Below are 19,483 nucleotides of genomic sequence, written 5' to 3'. Positions count from 1 at the left end.
GAGTCTTATGCATCTAATGAACTTTTCTAGACCAGACTTTGCATATGCAATAAGCAGACTGAGTCGATATAATCATAGTCCTAATCAAGACCATCAGGAAGCTCTTGTGAGACTCATGAGATACTTGAGAAGTACCATGGAATATGGTATTAAGTATAGTGGATTTCTCGCTTTACTAGAATGGTACAGTGATGCTAATTGGATCTCTGATTCATATGAGATAAAATTCACTAGTGGTTATGTGTTTACACTTGGTGGTGGTGCGGTGCACGGAGATTAGCCAAACAAGCTATCATTGCAAGATTAACTATGGAATTGGAGTTCGTAGCTTTGGAGTTGGCTGGTAATGGGGTTGAGTGTTTGAAAAACTTCTTAGCCTTAATTTCGTTGAGAATGAAACAACCCCATCAGTGTCAATGCATCATTATAACCAATTAGCGATAGCCATAGTGAAAAACAAAACCTTTAATGGAAAAAATAGACATAAACAATTGAGACATAATGTGGTAAAACAGATGCTATAGGATGGAGCAATTTCCATTGACTATGTGAAGTTAGAAGGAAATTTGGCAGATCCTTGGATGAAACCCCTAGGGAAGAAATTGATATAGAAAACATTGAGGGGAATGAGACTTAGACCACTTGAAACAAACAAGTGATGGTAACCCAACCTTTGTAATTGCAGATCCCATGAAGAAGGTTCATATGGGTAAGAACAAGTCACTTGTTAGTTTTGCTAAGGCTAAAGTTAAATTAATTTTAGTCCACTCCTATGGTGTGAAAAGTGCTAGATATTGTATTAGAGAGAGGCTAACCTTGAAGCTTTTAATGACTTTCATATCCTTTATGGGTGGTGTATGATCTGCAATATACACTTGATGAAATCAACTATATAAGTGTCAAGTGGGGTTGCTTGCATGAGATTGTGACAAAAACTCTAAAGCACTCATGAATACTAGGCGTGTGCATGACTTATTAGCGCAAAACAACAATAACGACAAGAATTGTGGAGGTGTAATGTGATTGGTAGACCGCTAACACACATAAAACATTTTTGGTTCATATAACTTGCTACACCAACTACACTATGTATTAAGTCCTACTAGTCTAGGACTGGTTCATATAGCTTGCAACACTAGGTCTGACACATTATATCCTTAATGAAAACCCAAAAACTTTATTTCTTCTATTCTTTTCCTTTTAAAAATCTTTTTAAAAAAACATTTTGAAACCTTTTGAAATATGTGGGGGATTGTTGTGGTTTTGTGAGGTATTTCAAAAGGTTTCATGTCCCACATTGTATAGTTTAGCCTTTCCTACAAAGTATATATATCAACATGTGATGAGAAAGTCTAAACTAGCTAACAAGAGGCATGAATCTTGTGTGCATGAGATCGGACCATGTTGGTTCGATGTAGTGCAAATCGTCTGGTTCCCCCCTTGCACACGAGTAAAAGGGACCGTTGGAATATTTTATATGGCAATTTTAATGCCCCAGATTTTAGTATGACCTAATTTCAAAAATGCCACGCTTTTCGTTTATCTATACTAATCATTTTTTAGTTTGTGACTGCTTTACAGTTAAAAACATTTTAATGGTAATTTAATTTCTTGATTCCTTTACCGTTTTCTTACTCATTCCAGTCCTATAAATACCTCCCCCTTGCATTAGCTTTCGACACACCAAAAACTCTTTTCTCTCCTCTCTCTGGGCTCTCTTTCTTTTTATATTTTTGCTTGTTGGTTTCTGTTCCTTGTCTTATGAAAATGACATGTTATATCTTAAGGGATTTGTGCTCTATGCAGATAAATCCTTTCGACCGGTGTGTCTAACACACGTCTCAAGTCATTCAACACTTTGTCCTTGAGCATCATTCAATAATCATGGACAACATTATATTGCCTTTATACACAAAATAAAGAAGAAAACAAAAATACTATAATAATCTTTTTCTAATGAAAAAAAGTCAATCCCAATAAGTAAGACAAAGTCTACAGTGCGAAAGTGTACATTAGTGAATTAAATAATTTTTTAATTTGGTGATGATTAATCTGAGCCGTACGTTTGGTTTTTTAAAAAAATCAAGGGTCAGGATACGGTCACGGCTACCGGATTGTTACCTGCTTTATTTTTTTTAGAACCGCAGAGCACATTGTTGCTGGAATCAATGGCAAGCATATGTCTTCTCTTCTTCTTCTATTCTCGAGCTCGACTTGGTCACAATTTGCCGGAGCGGAAAAAGAGCTTTGAGCCCTGCTGTCGGCAAAATGTCCCTCCCTTACATCTTCGGCATCGGCCTCGCCCTAATCCTTCGCAAGACCGTTGCCGGAATCAACGAATTTGGTTTCTCGTGGTTCCTCATCTTCATGGGAGTCACGATTTTCATCATACCCTTCCCCGTCCTAGCATGCATCCTAACTGAGCTCAAGTTCCTCACTCCTCGCGTCGGCGACACTGCCATGGCCGTCGCAGCGTTCAACGATGTTGATGCATGGATCCTCCTTGCCCTTGCCATTGCACTCGCCGCCGTCGACGTCAACAGCCACATTCACAAGAGCCCCTTCGTCTCGCTACGAGTGCTCCTCTCCAGCATGGCCTTTGTTGCCTTCATGATGATAATAATTTGGCTAGGAGACTTGACCAAACCGGTAGCCGTGACCATATCATGTCCCTTGATATTTTTAAAAACCAAATGTACAACTGAGATGACAGCATTGATGTTGGTACAAACATGACAGACGCGGACAACATAAGTGGGAAGAGGATGTAGTTTTCAGAAAGAAAGGACGGTGGAGAAATAAAGAAAAAAGGTTTCTACATCCCACATGCAATCACGGAACTTGCAGCTTCGGGAAAATTTGAAAGCGAAGATGGATGGAAGTGGGAATCAGTAGTGATTGGATGTGCCACTTCAATGGGAGCAAACGCATGCTTCCCTTGCTTTGCTTACGGTATTATTATTATAGAGCTTGGTAAACTTTTCCCTAATTTTGAGTTCTTCAATCGTTACATGCGCTAAATTTTGCCATGATTTTTTTAATTCTTAATCTTTCGATTATATTTTCTTATAAATTATCTTATTATTTTTTATGATAAGTATTAAATGAAAAGTAAAAACATTTATTATCTTTTATAAAAGATAATAGGGGAATTTGTAGGAGAATATGGTTGGAGGATTAACAATTATTCATTAAGTTTAATGCTTTAAGATAATTATAAATCATTATTTAAATTACTTTAAGATAATTATTTTAAAAGTTAACAAATTTATTATATATAATTTTTTCTCTTATTTATTTTGGTTTGAGAATTTAACTGACCATCTTTATAATTTACTTATAATAAAAAAATATAAATAGGTAAATTGATAAATATAATAGGCTGATATAATGGAAGGATTTTATGTTAACAAGTGAATAAATTAATTTAATCACAATAAGTTAAATTAGAAAAGTGTTATTTTACGGGATTAAAAATGTGCTTAATCTCTTTCCAAAATTTCAAAAACAAACAAAAGTTAATTAAAAAAAAAACACTTTTTTGTCACTGTAATATCAATGTTGAGCATTTATTATTTTTGTTAATAATTAAGCTTTGGTAAAAAAAATTATCTAATTATTTTTAGTACAATTTCTTCTTTTAATTATATATATATATATATATATATATATATATATATATATATATATATATATATATATATATATATATATATATATATAATTGTCATTATGAGACATTGCTTAAGAAGACTAATAACTCTACTTGGACCAACAACTTGGTTGATTAACTAAAACTCTATGTAAATATGGAGTGATTTTGATTCAAAATAAAATTTTAATGTTATTTTTTGATAAAAAAATTTAAATCAATCAAGCCATTGAATTCTTTAAAAAATAAATTAGGAGTGTATTTGATAAAACTAACTTGTTTAGAGCTGATAAGTGAGTTGAAAAACTAAAAACTTATAAGTTAATTGATTAAATTGAAAGTATTTGATAAATTGTATGATAAATGTATAGTGACATAAAATGATATAATTATTTATTTAATTATAATATAATGTATTCTTAATTATTTATATTTTTAAAAATATAATGAAGTTTAAATTAAAATTTAAGATACTAAAAAAGAGTTTAAAAAGATAAGAAATGAAGAGAAATTGTAAAAAAAAAAAACGCTCTCAAAGCTCTAGTGAGTCATAGAGGAGTGAATAATTTGGGTTATTACAAATGTGGCTTCTGTATACAAAATCTCAATCAATTATTGGTAATTGCTTCCTGCACCTCTTTATTTTGCTTCCTGCACATCCCATAGAAAGCTCAATGGACAAAAATGTCCCACCCTTCTTCATGGCCCAGCATACACTAACACTCGCAATATCAACTCATCGCGCAACAACTTTTTTATTTGCAAATAGTCCATCACGGAATAATGCAACAACTTTTTTATTTGACTCTGAAGAACATCAATCGCCTTAGAAATAAGAATAAACAACGATTGTCAATTTATAATTCTACGAAAATAAAGTAATAATAAGACATTGTTGGATGTTCTATAAGAGCATCAATAGTTGAGTACTTACATGAATTATTTAATTTTATGTAATGTTGTTTAATTTTTTTCCATTTAAATAGACGACATAAAAAAAACTATTGTCTAAAACATTTATTGTATAAATAATATATTTTTTAAGTATTATACGACCTACAAAAATAAAATTAATCACTCATTTTAACATTCTTAATATTAGAGTGAATTTTTGTGTAAAGTATTTAAATTTATGTGAAATGATAAGACCAATAAAATTAAATGCTGAAGCGGGTTATCTTTTTATACATTTCCTTAACTATTTAATTATCATATAACTTTAATCTATTTTTGTCCCCATTTTCTTAACTATTTGACTATCTTATTCGATACTAATTATGTCAGTATATATTGAATTAATTAATCATATTACTAATGTATAGTGTGAGATGTTAGACTTATTAATGTACAGAAAAGTAAAATAATAAATAAAAAGCCTTTTAATTTTCTCGGAATCGAATTGTACATAAGTACTACACTTGGGATACAGTGCGATTTATACGTAAAATCTTGGTTGAAACGTGGATCAGAAATTAAGGAGAATCCAAACACACACATAACTGTCTATACCTGACCGTTAGAAATTAGTTTAAATGAGTGGAGGAGGAGGAGCATTTGGAAAAAAAGGTGAAAGTCCATGGTTACGCCCTGGTGGAGGAGGTGGACTTGGCCCGGGACCCAATTTTCTCATTCTCGGATCTGCAATTTAAAATAACAAGATGTTAAATGTTACCTGTTCATGATGTACATGTTTCTACATTCATCAGTGTTTAACTTTTATATGCTGGGAGTCATATAGATGTGGCAACGGCGGGGATCGGGACGGGTATTGCCTCTCTCGTTTCCGATCCTGGCTTCCCAACCTATATTCGTGTTCATCCCTAATATATTGTTAAAATTTGTTATCCCATCTCCCTACTCGTTCGGTTATATACATTCCCAACCTATATTAAAAATTTAATTATAAAAATGATTGTTACACATTTATTTTTAACGACTTGTACTTGCATCGCATTTGTCTACAAAAAGCATAAAGAAAAAAAATATTAAATTATGTAAGAATTATAAAAAAAATAACAAATAATTAATAAAATTTTAATAACTTCATCAGTGGATGGGTATGAAAATGAGTATGGAACAGGTAATGACATCCCTGTTTCCGACCCCAATTAAAAAGATCAAATAATCCTTAAACTCGCACCTGATCAACTTGGATATTCTCCATCAAAATTAGAACGGATTTGAACGGATACCCATGAGTACAAGTTTGATTGTCATGCCTAAAGTCTTAAGCTTTCAAAAAAAACTAACATAATATATTAATTATTAATATTTATTGATAAAAAAAAGATATAAAAAAATTACATATTAAACCCCCTACATGGACTAAACCAAATAATAAATATAAGGTAGTGGAACTTCGAATAGTGATTGTGATTCTACAATTCTACACACATGCTTTTGTACATATTTGAATGAGATAGATCACAAACCTGCACTAACTGGAGCAAGCTGTGCAAAGAAAGTAAAGGCAAATATCAGCAAAATAAGAAAAGGTATTGATATAGAAGAAAGACTAGTTCGAGCCATCTCTTAAAGCAGAAACTGAAAGCCTCAAACCAAAATATTATACATGCCCTGATTCATAGTCACCGAAATGAAATTTATAATGTCCCAAAAGCAATGGAGTCAATGTTAGTTTTATTTGAGCTTTCAGTGAAATTTCCCAAAGAAAATGACGCCATATACTATCAAAAAACAAAAAGAAAAAAAAATCAGGTGTGAAATAAAATCCAGCTATTAACTGGAAAAGTAATCTGCGAGCCAATATGTACATATGACTAAATCATTCTCTAGAAATTTTGAGCTTCCAAGCAAACTTATTTGAAAGATTTTGTGTAGGAACGTAAGAAGGATAAGAAAAGAATTAAACAATTCAGAAAAAATATCAAGTCATAAGTGTGAACCCCTAATCTCAGTATGGGTTGTTTGACGGGAATCCTCATATGAATTAGTCATTACTTAGATATTATATAAAAATAAAATAAAAAAAAATTAAAAGATAAATAATTATTTTGATCTTTAAATATGTAAAATAATGATAATTTAATTTTTAAAAGAATAAAATTTTAATCTAATCCGTACACATGTAAAAGTGAGACAATTAACTTTGTTACAAGTAATATATTTTAAAATATTTAAACAAAAAAAATCCTAGCAGTGCTTGCGCTAACGCCCATTGGCAAATTCCAAGTAACAATGCAGGGACTCTTAAAGGCTTGGATAACAACATAGGAATCACAATCAATCCATAAATTACTCTGTTAGATGTACCAATTTAAAATTAAATTTCATAAATTAATTAATACGTAAATTATTTATAAATTAATATGTAAATTATTTATATAAATTGTTAATACAAAGGCAAAAATATAATTTTGGTCCACCTTTTAAATAGTTTAAAAAATTGGATACTAAAATTTTATTAATTATATAATTAGAATAAAAAATTGTATAATTTATATATTAAAATAAACCTACATAATTTGTATAAATTGCATAAAATAATTTTTATTTATAGAATTGGTATAAAAATTAATTACTAAATAATTTTTTATAGTTAAAAGCAAAACATGTAAGTTTTCTAAATGATTTAAATACAAAAAAAATAAATTAAACCAACACATTTCGTTTAGAACTGAGCTTCAATCTCTTGACAAAGATCTTGAGTTTGATTCTTATATATAAGAAAAATATGATTAAAAAAGAAGATTTACCGTCAAATTTTTCGATAAAAATTTCTCATCGATAAAATAAATAAATACCTTTACATGAAAAAAAGATTTTCACTGTTTGCAATCTCGTCAAGTGGAAAAGCATTGATTCAAATGAAAAACAAAAATATTGATAGATACCCAAGTTTATGTAGTTGCAATTTTTAATTAAAAAGGATTAAAAATGTAAATAACTATGGCTGAAGAGTTATTTTTTATAATTGCTACAGCTAGTTAAGTGTATATACGTAGTTATTAAGGATAAAATGAAAAAAAAAAATGTGGAGATCAAGAGTTATTTCTTTTATTTATAGTATAGAACTATAAATTAATGATCCTAATTGATTATCCTCCGGTTTGCCACCTTTAATTTGAATATATGACGTGATCACCGAGTAAAGGTGCCCTATATTTGTACTCCACTCCTCCCATATTAATATTGGGTCTCTCAATTAATTTTTCCTCTAAAAAATATAAAACTATAATCATTCGGTAAAGATTTTTAAACATTTTTTTTATATTTTCAAATTTTAACGTTAAGATTTTTATACTTACAAATAATCATAAATATAACTTTAAAACAAATATTGTAAACTTCAATTATCTAATGACTCCTTCCAAAAAGAATTTTATCTTATCATGACAATTAATTACAAGATAACAGGATTAGATAACAATGGACAAGATTTAATTGAAGATTTTTCGATAACAGTACAGTAACTAATAAGATATAGTAAATTGAGAATAAGATTATATTTTATTGACATAGAGATATAAGATAAGATATTGTAATACAAAATTTTTCTTATAACTGATATTCTTTATCAAGTGAATTTTCAGACCTGTCGCACCTATATAAGGAAATTATTATGGTTCTATCTAGCTTAGTCCATTTGCTACACAAATTGATATGAGAATCTGACTCCATAACATTGCCTTGGATCTGATCTCTAAAAGCTGTGAGGCTACTCATCCTCACAAGCTGTCTTAATTTACACGATTAAGTTTCTGATGAACAACATGAATGTTATTGTGACTTTTCAGCAGCATACCTTCTTCAAAGAATGAGAATTGCTTTGGATATTCGTGCCCAGCAGATGTTATCAACTGAAGCGTTTTACAAAATAACAGCTTCCTTCTCTTTGCACACACGGAATATAGGAAATGATTTTGTTTGTGTACTCTACTCTTTGTTTCTGTGTGTAGATTGATTTTATTTATAGACCATTTTATGTGTGAAAATAACTCACAAGAAGTTGAGAAAATATGTACAAGGCTCATATTCTCTCTTTTTTTTTTTAAGTTCACCCCAACTTCTATAAAATAAAATGATAAAAATACTCTTGCGTCTTGAGAATTAAGTTTTGATTGTATATATTGACAAAAGCAACCTCACGGCTGATTTTTGTTTGATTCTTTAATTTTTCTAGTTATTTAATTTATTAATGAACCAATAAAAAGTTCTCATAGCCTCCTTTGAATTCGTGTAAATTCTTGCATGGTATTACCATAACATAAAGCACTGCTCCAATAGAAATCTATGAAAAATTGCGTGGTACTCACCGATATATAGTTTTTTACAACACGTGACACAAGATTTGCATGAGACCAATATGTTTAGGTTGTTCCATGCAAAATTCATAGGTCCCAAAAATTTGATTTTTTTTCATCAATACTTCTGGTTATCTGCTTGTATAGCACAGTCAAATTATCTATTCTTAACTGCTAATAAGAGGCCTACAAGGACCAAGTAAAGGAGGATGTAAATTACTGTACAAATTTGACTACCAATCCTAACATTTTCATGTTTTACTAGTTCATACAAATGGAAAAATTGAAAGAAAGGAAGAGAATGCTTTGGAATAAAGAGCCAAAAACAGCAGTATTTTGAGTCAAACTTCATATTTGTAGCCATAAGGCCACAGCTCAGAGTCCGTTCCAATTTAGATACGAACCATTAACTAACCATTGCCAATTTTCATCACGCTGTAATAATTGTAACATACTAACATGGATATTCTGTTTGTTGGCCCTCCAGAGTTCTAAACTGAAGATGATTGTGAGTACTTTCTGCTTGTGGTTCAACTGCTGCACTCACATTCTGCAAAATTACTGAGGAAAACAATTATTAACCAGAATTCTTTTGCCATAATGAGTTGACATTGTTATCAATTCAAAGTAAGTGAGTGGCTCCCTCCGCTCTAACATATCCAACTACCATCATGTGTCAATTTTTTTCTGCTTAGTATTGCTCGTTTGTCAAGAACGAGACAGAACAATTACCTGCATAACAAAGGGAAATGAATCCTCTCGTGTGAGATTTTTACATGACAAGGTCATGCGAAGACTGAAGAAAAAGATAAATACAAGAAACTTAAATAAGGTCCCATAAATTTTGACATGGTGTCTGCTTTTATCTCTTCACATGTTCTTGTCATATGAAAATCTCACAAGAGAAAATCTTTTGATGGTACATCCAGCATAGATAACTTTTGATGTACAAAAATAGGAGGATACTTAAAGTATTGTTCTCAAGGATTTAACAAGTTAGGTCCAGTAGGCTAAACAGCATCAGACATCTTCCCGTTTTGTTTGGAACCGCGTATAAATGTGGCGTGTAATTTTTGTTAGAGAGAAGTCTTAAATTCAGTTAATTTTCAGTTAGTTGTAAAAACTGTTTGTGGTTACTATTAGCTGTCTCTTCTTAGTTAGTTAGTATGCTGTGATTCTGTTAGTTACTAACAGAATCAGTTAGTAATTGTTAGAGTCAGAGTTAGGCCTCATTGTGAACTCTGCTCTATATATATAGACCTTTGTTGTAATCATCAAATCAATAATGAAAACACAATTATGATTTCTATCAGTTCTCTATCTCTCTCTAAATGTAACATGGTATCAAGAGCCTTCTGATTCTTCCACAAGCGTGACAAGATCCTCCATTTCTTTCCTCTTTCCTCTAAATCTTCCCTTCTTCAATGGATTCCCAACCTCACACACCTTGTACACCACCAATCTTGGCGACACCCAACTCAACAATCACACCTCTATCTTCTTTCAACTACAAGATTTCTGTCAAATTAGATGCAACAAACTATCTTGTATGGCTGCAACAGATTGAACCAGTCCTAAGGGCTCATCGCCTTCATCGTTTCTGTGTCACTCCTGAGATACCTCCTCAATACGCTTCGGAACACGATCGTCTTGCCAATATTGAAAACCCAGCCTTCAGCAACTGGGAATTACAGGACCAGCTCCTCTTAGCATGGCTGCAATCATCTCTTTCCCCTGCCATTCTTCCTTCTGTCATTGGTTGCAAGCACACATTCCAACTCTGGAAAAATATCCATCAATCCTTTCAATCGAAAACCAAGGCTCAGGCGCGACAATTGCGAACTCAGCTACGCACCACGAAGAAAGGATCATCTTCAATTTCTGAATTCTTGGCAAAAATCAAACACATTTCAGATTCGTTGACATCAATTGGTGAGTTTGTTTCCCTTCAAGATCAACTTGATGTGATTCTTGAAGGTCTTCCTAATGAATTTGAAAGTCTCGTAACCCTAATCAACTCAAAGATCGAATGGTTCGATTTAGAGGAAATTAGGGCCCTTCTTCTGGCTCATGAGCAGCGATTGGACAAGGCGCGTATCACTAAAGAAGCTGCATCCCTCAATTTTACTCAATCTCAACCAAATTCAAAAATCCCCAATTCTGTGAACCCTAATTCTGCGACAGAAACCCAGATTGCTCCTCAAGCCAATTGGACAACTGGGAACTCAAATTCAGGCAATTACGACTCTCAAAACAACAATTTCAAGAACAACAATCAATCTAGAGGCTGTGGAGGAAGAAATGGCCGTGGCAATCGTGGTGGTCGTGGGGGTCGTTCCACTGTTCAGTGTCAAGTCTGTCATCGCACAGGCCATGATGCTTCCTACTGTTATCACAGGTTTAATGCTGCTTATGGAAGCAATCAACCTTATGTTCATGGCAACCCTTATAAGTATGTAAGGAACACTACACCAAATAACAACAATTGGGCTCAAAGTAACCCTCAGTGGCAGCAAGCAGCACCTCAGGCCAACTTCACTGGATATGCACCTCAGACCAATTTCACTGGTTATGCCATGCACCCTACCATGAACAACAATCTTGACACAGCTGCTACTCAGCATGTTACTCTCATCAACCTCCTCCAGGCTCTGCTCCTCCTCTCTTTCCCACAATCAATCTAACAACCACTGAACCAACCACTGTGCAGCAAGCTCTTTCATCTATCCACTGGACTGAAGCTATGCAACAAGAGTATCAAGCTCTTCAAGCTAACAAAACATGGAGCTTGGTACCTCTTCCTCCTCATAAAAGAGCCATCGGGTGCAAATGGATTTTCAGGATCAAAGAGAACCCGGATGGTACCATAAACAAATATAAAGCACGCTTGGTCGCCAAAGGATTCAACCAGAAATATGGTCAAGATTACAGTGACACCTACTCTCCAGTGGTGAAACCAATCACAGTGAGAACTGTCCTCACCATTGCTCTTACTTCCAAATGGCCCCTTATTCAACTTGATGTCAACAATGTCTTTCTTAATGGGCAACTCCATGAAGATGTCTACATGCAACAGCCTCAAGGCTTTATTCAGGGTGAATCCACTCTTGTATGCAAACTTCACAAGGCAATATATGGTTTAAAACAAGCCCCAAGGGCTTGGTATGAGAGTTTGACAAATACTCTCATCTCCTTTGGTTTTCAACAATCCAAGTGTGATCCCTCTCTTCTCATATTCAACAAACATGGCTGCTGCCTGCTTATTCTCATTTATGTAGATGATATAATCATCACGGGTTCCTCCAACACTGCTATTAACCTCATTGTGAACAAGTTGAATGCTACCTTCTCTCTTAAGCAGCTTGGCACTCTTAAGTACTTTCTGGGCATAGAATGCAAGCTTACTCCATCTGGTGCTCTTCATTTATCTCAAGCTAAATACATTAGAGATATACTTCACAGAGCAGGCATGGAAGACTGCAAAGGGATTTCCACTCCTTTACCTGCAAATCTTAAGTTGTCCAAAACTGGTGTTGACCCCTTTGACAACCCCACTCTGTACAGAAGCATTGTAGGAGCCCTGCAGTATGCTACAATTACCAGACCTGAACTTGGATACTCAGTCAGCAAGGTGTGTCAGTTTTTCGCTCAGCCACTGGTCTCTCATTGGAGTGCAGTCAAAAGGATCTTAAGATACTTAAAGGGCTCCATTGATCATGGTCTCACCCTTCTGCCTGCCACCACCAGTGCCCCTCTCAGCATTAATGCTTTTTGTGATGCAGATTGGGCCTCTGATATTGATGATAGGAGGTCCACTTCAGGTGCTTGTATCTTTTTTGGTCCTAATCTTGTGTCCTGGTGGTCTAAAAAGCAAACTCTGGTTGCTAAATCTAGTGCAGAGGCCGAATACAGGAGCCTAGCACATGCTGCATCTAAAGTTCTATGGCTCCAGTCTCTTCTCCATGAGCTCAAAGTTCCCATCCCTCCTCCAGTTATCTATTGTGACAACCAAAGTGCTGTTGCTATTAGTCACAACCCTGTGCTTCACTCCAGAACGAAACACATGGAATTAGACATTTTTTTTGTGAGGGAAAAGGTTTTGAACAAGTCTTTGGTTGTTTCCTACATTCCTGCACAACTCCAAGTTGCTGACATACTCACCAAATCACTCAGCAAGCATTTGTTCTACAACTTCAGCTCCAAACTCAGAGTACTTAGTACTGCTGAGCTTGTGGGGGGAGTGTTAGAGAGAAGTCTTAAATTCAGTTAGTTTTCAGTTAGTTGTAAAAACTGTTTGTGGTTACTATTAGCTATCTCTTCTTAGTTAGTTAGTATGCTGTGATTCTGTTAGTAACAGAATCAGTTAGTAATTGTTAGAGTCAGAGTTAGGCCTCATTGTGAACTCTGCTCTATATATATAGACCTTTGTTGTAATCATCAAATCAATAATGAAAACACAATTATGATTTCTATCAGTTCTCTATCTCTCTCTAAATGTAACAATTTTAAATATTTAATAAGATCAGATAACAGATTAAGGTATATCAGCAGTATACTACTATAGCATAAACAAAGGCAAGTGTAAAGGTTCCAGATATGCACTATGCTGCAAATAATGTCTCATACATAATAGTGATGGTACATCCTGCATGCAAACATTTTAATTCCCCAGTTGGGGAAGGTGGGCAGATGATCAAGCAAATACCTAAACCTTATCAACACTAACCTTCATGTTGTATAAGCTGCTTTCTCCACTTCTCTAAACTATTTTTTTTTACATATTAACTTCAAGCTTTATAGCTGTTTGTGGTTACATTTGTTACAATATAAGCTAGTTGTATCTTTGTAAGAGTAGTCTTGAAAGGTTTAGAAAAAGCTGTTTTTAGTGTGTATTCTGAAAAGCCTAACTAGGAGCAGGTTCACTATTCTGAACCTGTCTTTTCTTCTTTCTTATTGTACTCTTTCTGTTTTATATAAATATATACAATGTGTGGCTGAGTAAAGTAACTCAGCACTTCTCTAATGTAATGTGTATCTCAAACTCAGCAATAATGTAGTTCATTAAATTTAACATTAACTACTAAAAATTCTCAAAATAGTCAAAAGAAATTTATCTTTCGTCATTTACACTATTTAGAATTTAGAACTATTCCATCTGCCTTGCAATTTGCCACCACAAGCCTTTTATTTCCTGGGAATAAAGAGAGAATGTGAAGATGAAAGGGGAGAAAAAGAAGAGGAAATAGAAACACAACTTAAAAAAAATGAAATACCTCTGCACATGCATTAATTCTTCACAATTCCGCCAGAATCAATGGTCTTTGAAGTCTGAAAACCATGAAACTCTCCGCAAAATATCATAAATCTTTATAAATAGGGAAGAAAATTGATTTTTGTATGCCATTTTCCAGACAAAGAAATGTCATATCCTTGGCAAAGTTTGTTTACAAAGGATAACTCATTACAGAGTTGAGATTTCATCACTTCCTTTTCCATGACTTTCTCTGAAAGATGTGAAACTTCAATAAAGATTTGAAATTATAACAACGTATAAAAAGAAGGTCATAAAACAGTCATAGAGAAAAGAAAAGAAAAACTAAGGGAACGTGATGATTAATCATAGTGTTTTTAATTTATAATTTACCAAATAGAAAATGAATTTGATTTAAAAGCTTTCAAGTTGGTTTCTCATGTAGTATTGGGTAAGCAACTTACAAAATGGGAGCACATTTAGGTTAGAAGGAAGAACTGAATATGAATATACAGAATGAATTATGCTCATGATATAGAATCAAGTTTATTACTACGTGTTTGTATAAGTTATGATCAATGACAGTATCATTCCTGCAACACCAAACTCCTTCAGAGATCACTACCAATAATCAGCACAAGAGCATAATCCATCTGAAAAGTGGTGAAATCGCTTTGAATCTCGGATAATGATTGTACGCTTCTCTATCAGCGAGACAAATTTTGCAGTGTTGTGGCAATCCAGGCATATTCTGAGATTTTTTATTATAACTAATGGCATATCAGCATTACTAACCAAAAGTCCAAATGCAAGTGCTATCTTCTCACTATGCTTGTTAATCATATCTGTTTTCACCTCTTCATCAACATCATGGAGAATGGATTCAGTTTCAGACACGAAACCAACCTCTTGAATTTTTCTCATAATCTCTTCCAGCTTCCTGTGTATTTTGTCTGAATCAGGGTGAGAATAATCATCTACCACAAAACGATGGATTTTATTCCCATGCTCAATAAAACTGCATCCAGCGTTTCTAGTAAAAACTTTAGTCTTCATTAAAGCTCTCACTTTTGATGCATCACTCCACAGACCTGCAGCAGAATATATGTTGGAAAGCATGATATAATTTCTAGGGTCTGAAGGATTTAGTGCAATCAAATTCTCTGCAGCTTCCTTCCCAAGATTGATGTTACGATAAACCCTACAAGCACCAAGAAGGGCACCCCAAACTCCAGAATTTGGCTCTAATGGCATGCTCTTTATCAGCTGATAAGCATCATTGAGCATACCACAGCGGCCAAGAAGATCAACCATACATGAATAGTGATCCAATTGGGGTTGAACTCTGTAAACATCAGACATGATTTGAAAGTAGTACTTTCCATCCATGACAAGCCCTGAATGGCTACAAGCACTTAACAAATGAGTAAATGTAACATGATCAGGCTTCATACCTTCCCTTACAGTCCATTTAAAGAACTTTATTGCTTCTTTCCCATGCCCATGCATGGCATACCCAGCAAGCATGGCAGTCAATGCCACTTTATCAGGCTTGCTTATCTCTGCAAAGACCTTATGAGACACATTCAATCTCCCTAACTTTGAATACAAGTTCAAAAGGGTGGTTGCAATCGTTATATTTTCATTAAGACCACAGGTGAAGATCACTCCATGTATGGCCTCTACCAATCTTCCTAAAGGCAATTTTTCACAGGCTTGAAGCAAGCTCAGAATGGTGGCTTCATCGGGAAAAAGTCCATTGACTCTCATCATATTAAAATAATTAAAGGCTTCATTAGGGATTCCATTTTGTGTCCAAACAGCCACCATTGAATTCCACGACACCATATTCTGCTCTGGCAGTGCCCAGAACAGCTTGAAAGCAGAGTCAACACAGCCAAACTTCCCATACATGTTAATAAAAGCATTAACAACCTTAACCTCCAACTCCATACCCAATTTCACTGCACAACAATGAAGACACCAGCCCTCATCCCGGGCTTTCGCAAAGGCACAAGCTGAGATAACAGATAAGAGTGTAAGCTCATTCCATTCAAATGCCATTTCATACCTCATTGTATAAAACACCCTCAAACAATTACCAAGGTCTCCTATTCTTGAAAACCCAGAAACCAATGAGTTCCAAGAGATAGAATCCTTGTGGGGCATTTCATCAAACAGCTTCTGTGCATCTGGGGTGGACCCCATGTTAAGGTAACACGAAACCAATTGATCACCAATAAACCCATCTCTGTAATCCAGTGATTTGATCACTCGGGCATGAATGGCCCTGCAGCAGGAGACAGAAGATGAAGATTTGAGAGCAAGGAGTAGAGTGGAAAGAGGAGGGTCGCGACGATATGATGAAATGAAATAAAACTGAAGAGAGGTTTCAAAGAGAAGGGAACAACATTTAAAGGGAGGGAACAAGAGTTGGAACGTTATAGTTTTTTGTGGATGTAACTTAGGACCTATGAATTTTGCATGGAACAACCTAAACATATTGGTCTCATGCAAATCTTGTGTCACGTGTTGTAAAAAACTATATATTGGTGAGTACCACGCAATTTTTCATAGATTTCTATTGGAGCAGTGCTTTATGTTATGGCAATACCATGCACGAATTTACACGAATTCAAAGGAGGCTATGAGAACTTTTTATTGGTTCATTAATAATATATATATATATATAAAATCAAAACTTAATTCTCAAGACCCAAGAGTATTTTTATCATTTTATTTTTATAAAAATTGGGATGAACGAAAAAAAAAAAGGAGAATAAGAGCCTTGTACATATTTTTTTGACTTTCTCTGAGTTATTTTTGAATCAAAAGATTATGACTTTTCACTTAAAGTCATCTGATTTTTCACCAAGAAACATGACATGTGACTTCTCACATAGGATTATGTGAAATGTAAGTTCTCACCTACATATATATTTTTTCGAAAGGTTAAATATTTTTACACATGAAATGATCTATATATAAAATCAATCTACACGCAGAAACAAAGACTTGAGTACATAAACAAAATCATTTCCTTTCTTCCTTGTGTGCAAAGAGAAGGAAGTTGTTAATTTGTAAAATGCCCTAGTTGATGTGGGATGTGTGCAAATCATGTCAAAGAACTTCATTGTATCTAAAGGGGATTTGCCAAGACACCATATTGCATCCAATTTATATAGAGATTGATGGGGCAAACTAAACATGAAGGTTAGTGTTATACATGGAAGATGAGATCATTGTTAAAACCTATTAGAAAAAAACAAGTGAGATAATTATGGCAATATTTGCATGGGACACATTTTAAAAGGTATGTGTGACACTTTGTTTGATATATATATCAAAACTCTTATAAACATATATACGTGACAAGAGACATAACAAGTAAGAAATTTCATGTTAATTGTTTTTATAACCATAAGATGATTGATAGTCGGCTTCTCATGATACAATTGCTTGAATGAATTCTTATTATCTACCAATAAACACATTATGATTTAGATGAAAGTATATGATTGTATCTTCCATCATTGACAAAGTTCATTCCTCATAGAATGACTTTAAAAAATCTGAAACATCTAGAAAATGATATTTTTCTCTTAAACAATTGAGGCAATAACCTTTGTTTTGAAGAACAGTGTCATGATAAAATGATACTAAGGATTTATATGTTCAAGAAAAAGGTGTATGTAATGGAGGAAGGTACATTGGACAAGTTCTTTAAGAAAAGAAAGAGGGATTTTGTTCTTCTTGCAGCAAACACAGGTTTGGTTGTAGGGGTTTGCAATTCAGATCCCTTTTAAATTTTTATACTTCCATGCCTGAGGTCTAGACCAAATAAACGTTTCATGATTGACTTATATGAATGTGGTCTAGAGACTAGAATAGAATAGATTCTGATGGAACTGTGACACAAATGATAAAGGCTGCATTTCTGTAAACACCCTCATCAGAATGTGGTAATTAGCTGCATTTCTCAAATTGAGTTATTTGGACTGGTACATGTGAATTTGGAGACCACTCCATGTGCTCTAAAGGGGTCCAATTGTCTATTATGAATTTTTTATCACTTATCAAAGTACCTGAAGAAAGTTTTGATATCAGTTATGAACGAGACAATTTTGCTTCGCTTGTAATGGTCATCATTCTTTAGTTGATCTCACTTTAAACCAGAATTACACATAGGATCTGTTTCAGATGAACATGAGCATGACAAGTGCATATAATTTTAGGATTCTAGAGTCTCAGGCAAAGGCTAGATGAAGTCTTGAATTACTTGTCATTCCTAAAAATATGTCACATTATTCATATTATTCACAAGAAAGTGTTCATGGTCAGTGACTATACAAATGAGTCTATTTTTTCTTATAAAGTTTAAATTCAAAATTCAAAACCGGTCATGAAACACTTTAATTTTTATACGTCAGAATTAAGACGACAGAAACAAGAAAAAACACAGTAAAACTATAGAATCAGCCATCATATACTGATACACATCTGCTGGGCACGAATATCCAAAACAATTCTCATTCTTTGAGGAAGGTATGCTGCTGAAAAGTCACAATAACATTCATGTTGTTCATCAGAAACTTAATCGTGTAAATTAAGACAGCTTGTGATAATAATTTCCTTATATAGGTGCGACAGGTCTGAAAATTCACTTGATAAAGAATATCGGTTATCACAAATTTTTTGTATTACAATATCTTATCTTATATCTCTACGTCAACAAAATATAATCTTATTCTCAATTTACTATATCTTATTAGTTACTGTTATCGAAGAATCTTCAATTAAATCTTGTCCATTGTTATCTAATCCTGTTATCTTGTAATTAATTGTCATGATAAGATAAAATTCCTTTTTGAAGTAGTCATTAGATAATTGAAGTTTACAATATTTGTTTCAAAGTTATATTTATGATTATTTGTAAGTATAAAAATTTTAACGTTAAAATTTGAAAATATAAAAAAAAATGTTTAAAAATCTTTACCGAATGATTATAGTTTTATATTTTTTAGAGGAAAAATTAATTGAGAGACCCAATATTAATATGGGAGGAGTGGAGTACAAATATAGGGCACCTTTGCTCGGTGATAACGTCATATATTCAAATCAAAGGTGGCAAACTGGAGGATAATCAATTAGGATCATTAATTTATAGTTCTATACTATAAATAAAAGAAATAACTCTTGATCTCCACATTTTTCTTTTTCATTTTATCCTTAATAACTACGTATACACTTAACTAGTTGTAGCAATTATAAAAAATAACTCTTCAGCCATAGTTATTTACATTTTTAATTAAAAAT

The 19,483-nt window shown here is 33.5% G+C and overlaps 2 protein-coding genes and 1 long non-coding RNA gene across 3 annotated transcripts; 1 reads left to right on the top strand and 2 right to left on the bottom strand.

The window, feature by feature from the left end:
- The first annotated feature begins 309 nt into the window (after positions 1-309).
- LOC114386280 (cation/H(+) antiporter 20-like) lies at positions 310-2,895 on the top strand. Its single transcript, XM_028346239.1, has 4 exons — positions 310-343; positions 686-726; positions 2,140-2,649; positions 2,848-2,895. The coding sequence occupies exons 1-4, from the start codon at positions 310-312 to the stop codon at positions 2,893-2,895; spliced, it is 633 nt and encodes a 210-aa protein (XP_028202040.1).
- Positions 2,896-4,166: 1,271 nt separating this feature from the next.
- Positions 4,167-6,228, bottom strand: LOC114387673. Its single transcript, XR_003661377.1, has 3 exons — positions 6,085-6,228; positions 5,162-5,290; positions 4,167-4,477 (listed from the first exon to the last, which is right to left on the bottom strand). It is a non-coding gene; the product is annotated as an uncharacterized LOC114387673 (long non-coding RNA).
- A 3,941-nt stretch (positions 6,229-10,169) lies between these two features.
- LOC114386915 (pentatricopeptide repeat-containing protein At5g40410, mitochondrial) lies at positions 10,170-16,796 on the bottom strand. Its single transcript, XM_028346981.1, has 2 exons — positions 14,190-16,796; positions 10,170-14,107 (listed from the first exon to the last, which is right to left on the bottom strand). The coding sequence occupies exon 1, from the start codon at positions 16,667-16,669 to the stop codon at positions 14,789-14,791; it is 1,881 nt and encodes a 626-aa protein (XP_028202782.1). The 5' UTR covers positions 16,670-16,796; the 3' UTR covers positions 10,170-14,107; positions 14,190-14,788.
- Positions 16,797-19,483: the final 2,687 nt, after the last annotated feature.

This window comes from Glycine soja, chromosome 15 (genome assembly GCF_004193775.1).
Source record: "Glycine soja cultivar W05 chromosome 15, ASM419377v2, whole genome shotgun sequence".
Classification (NCBI taxonomy): Eukaryota; Viridiplantae; Streptophyta; class Magnoliopsida; order Fabales; family Fabaceae; genus Glycine; species Glycine soja.
The sequence above is the reverse complement of the archived record's forward strand: the minus strand, read 5'-3'. Positions and strand labels throughout refer to the sequence as shown.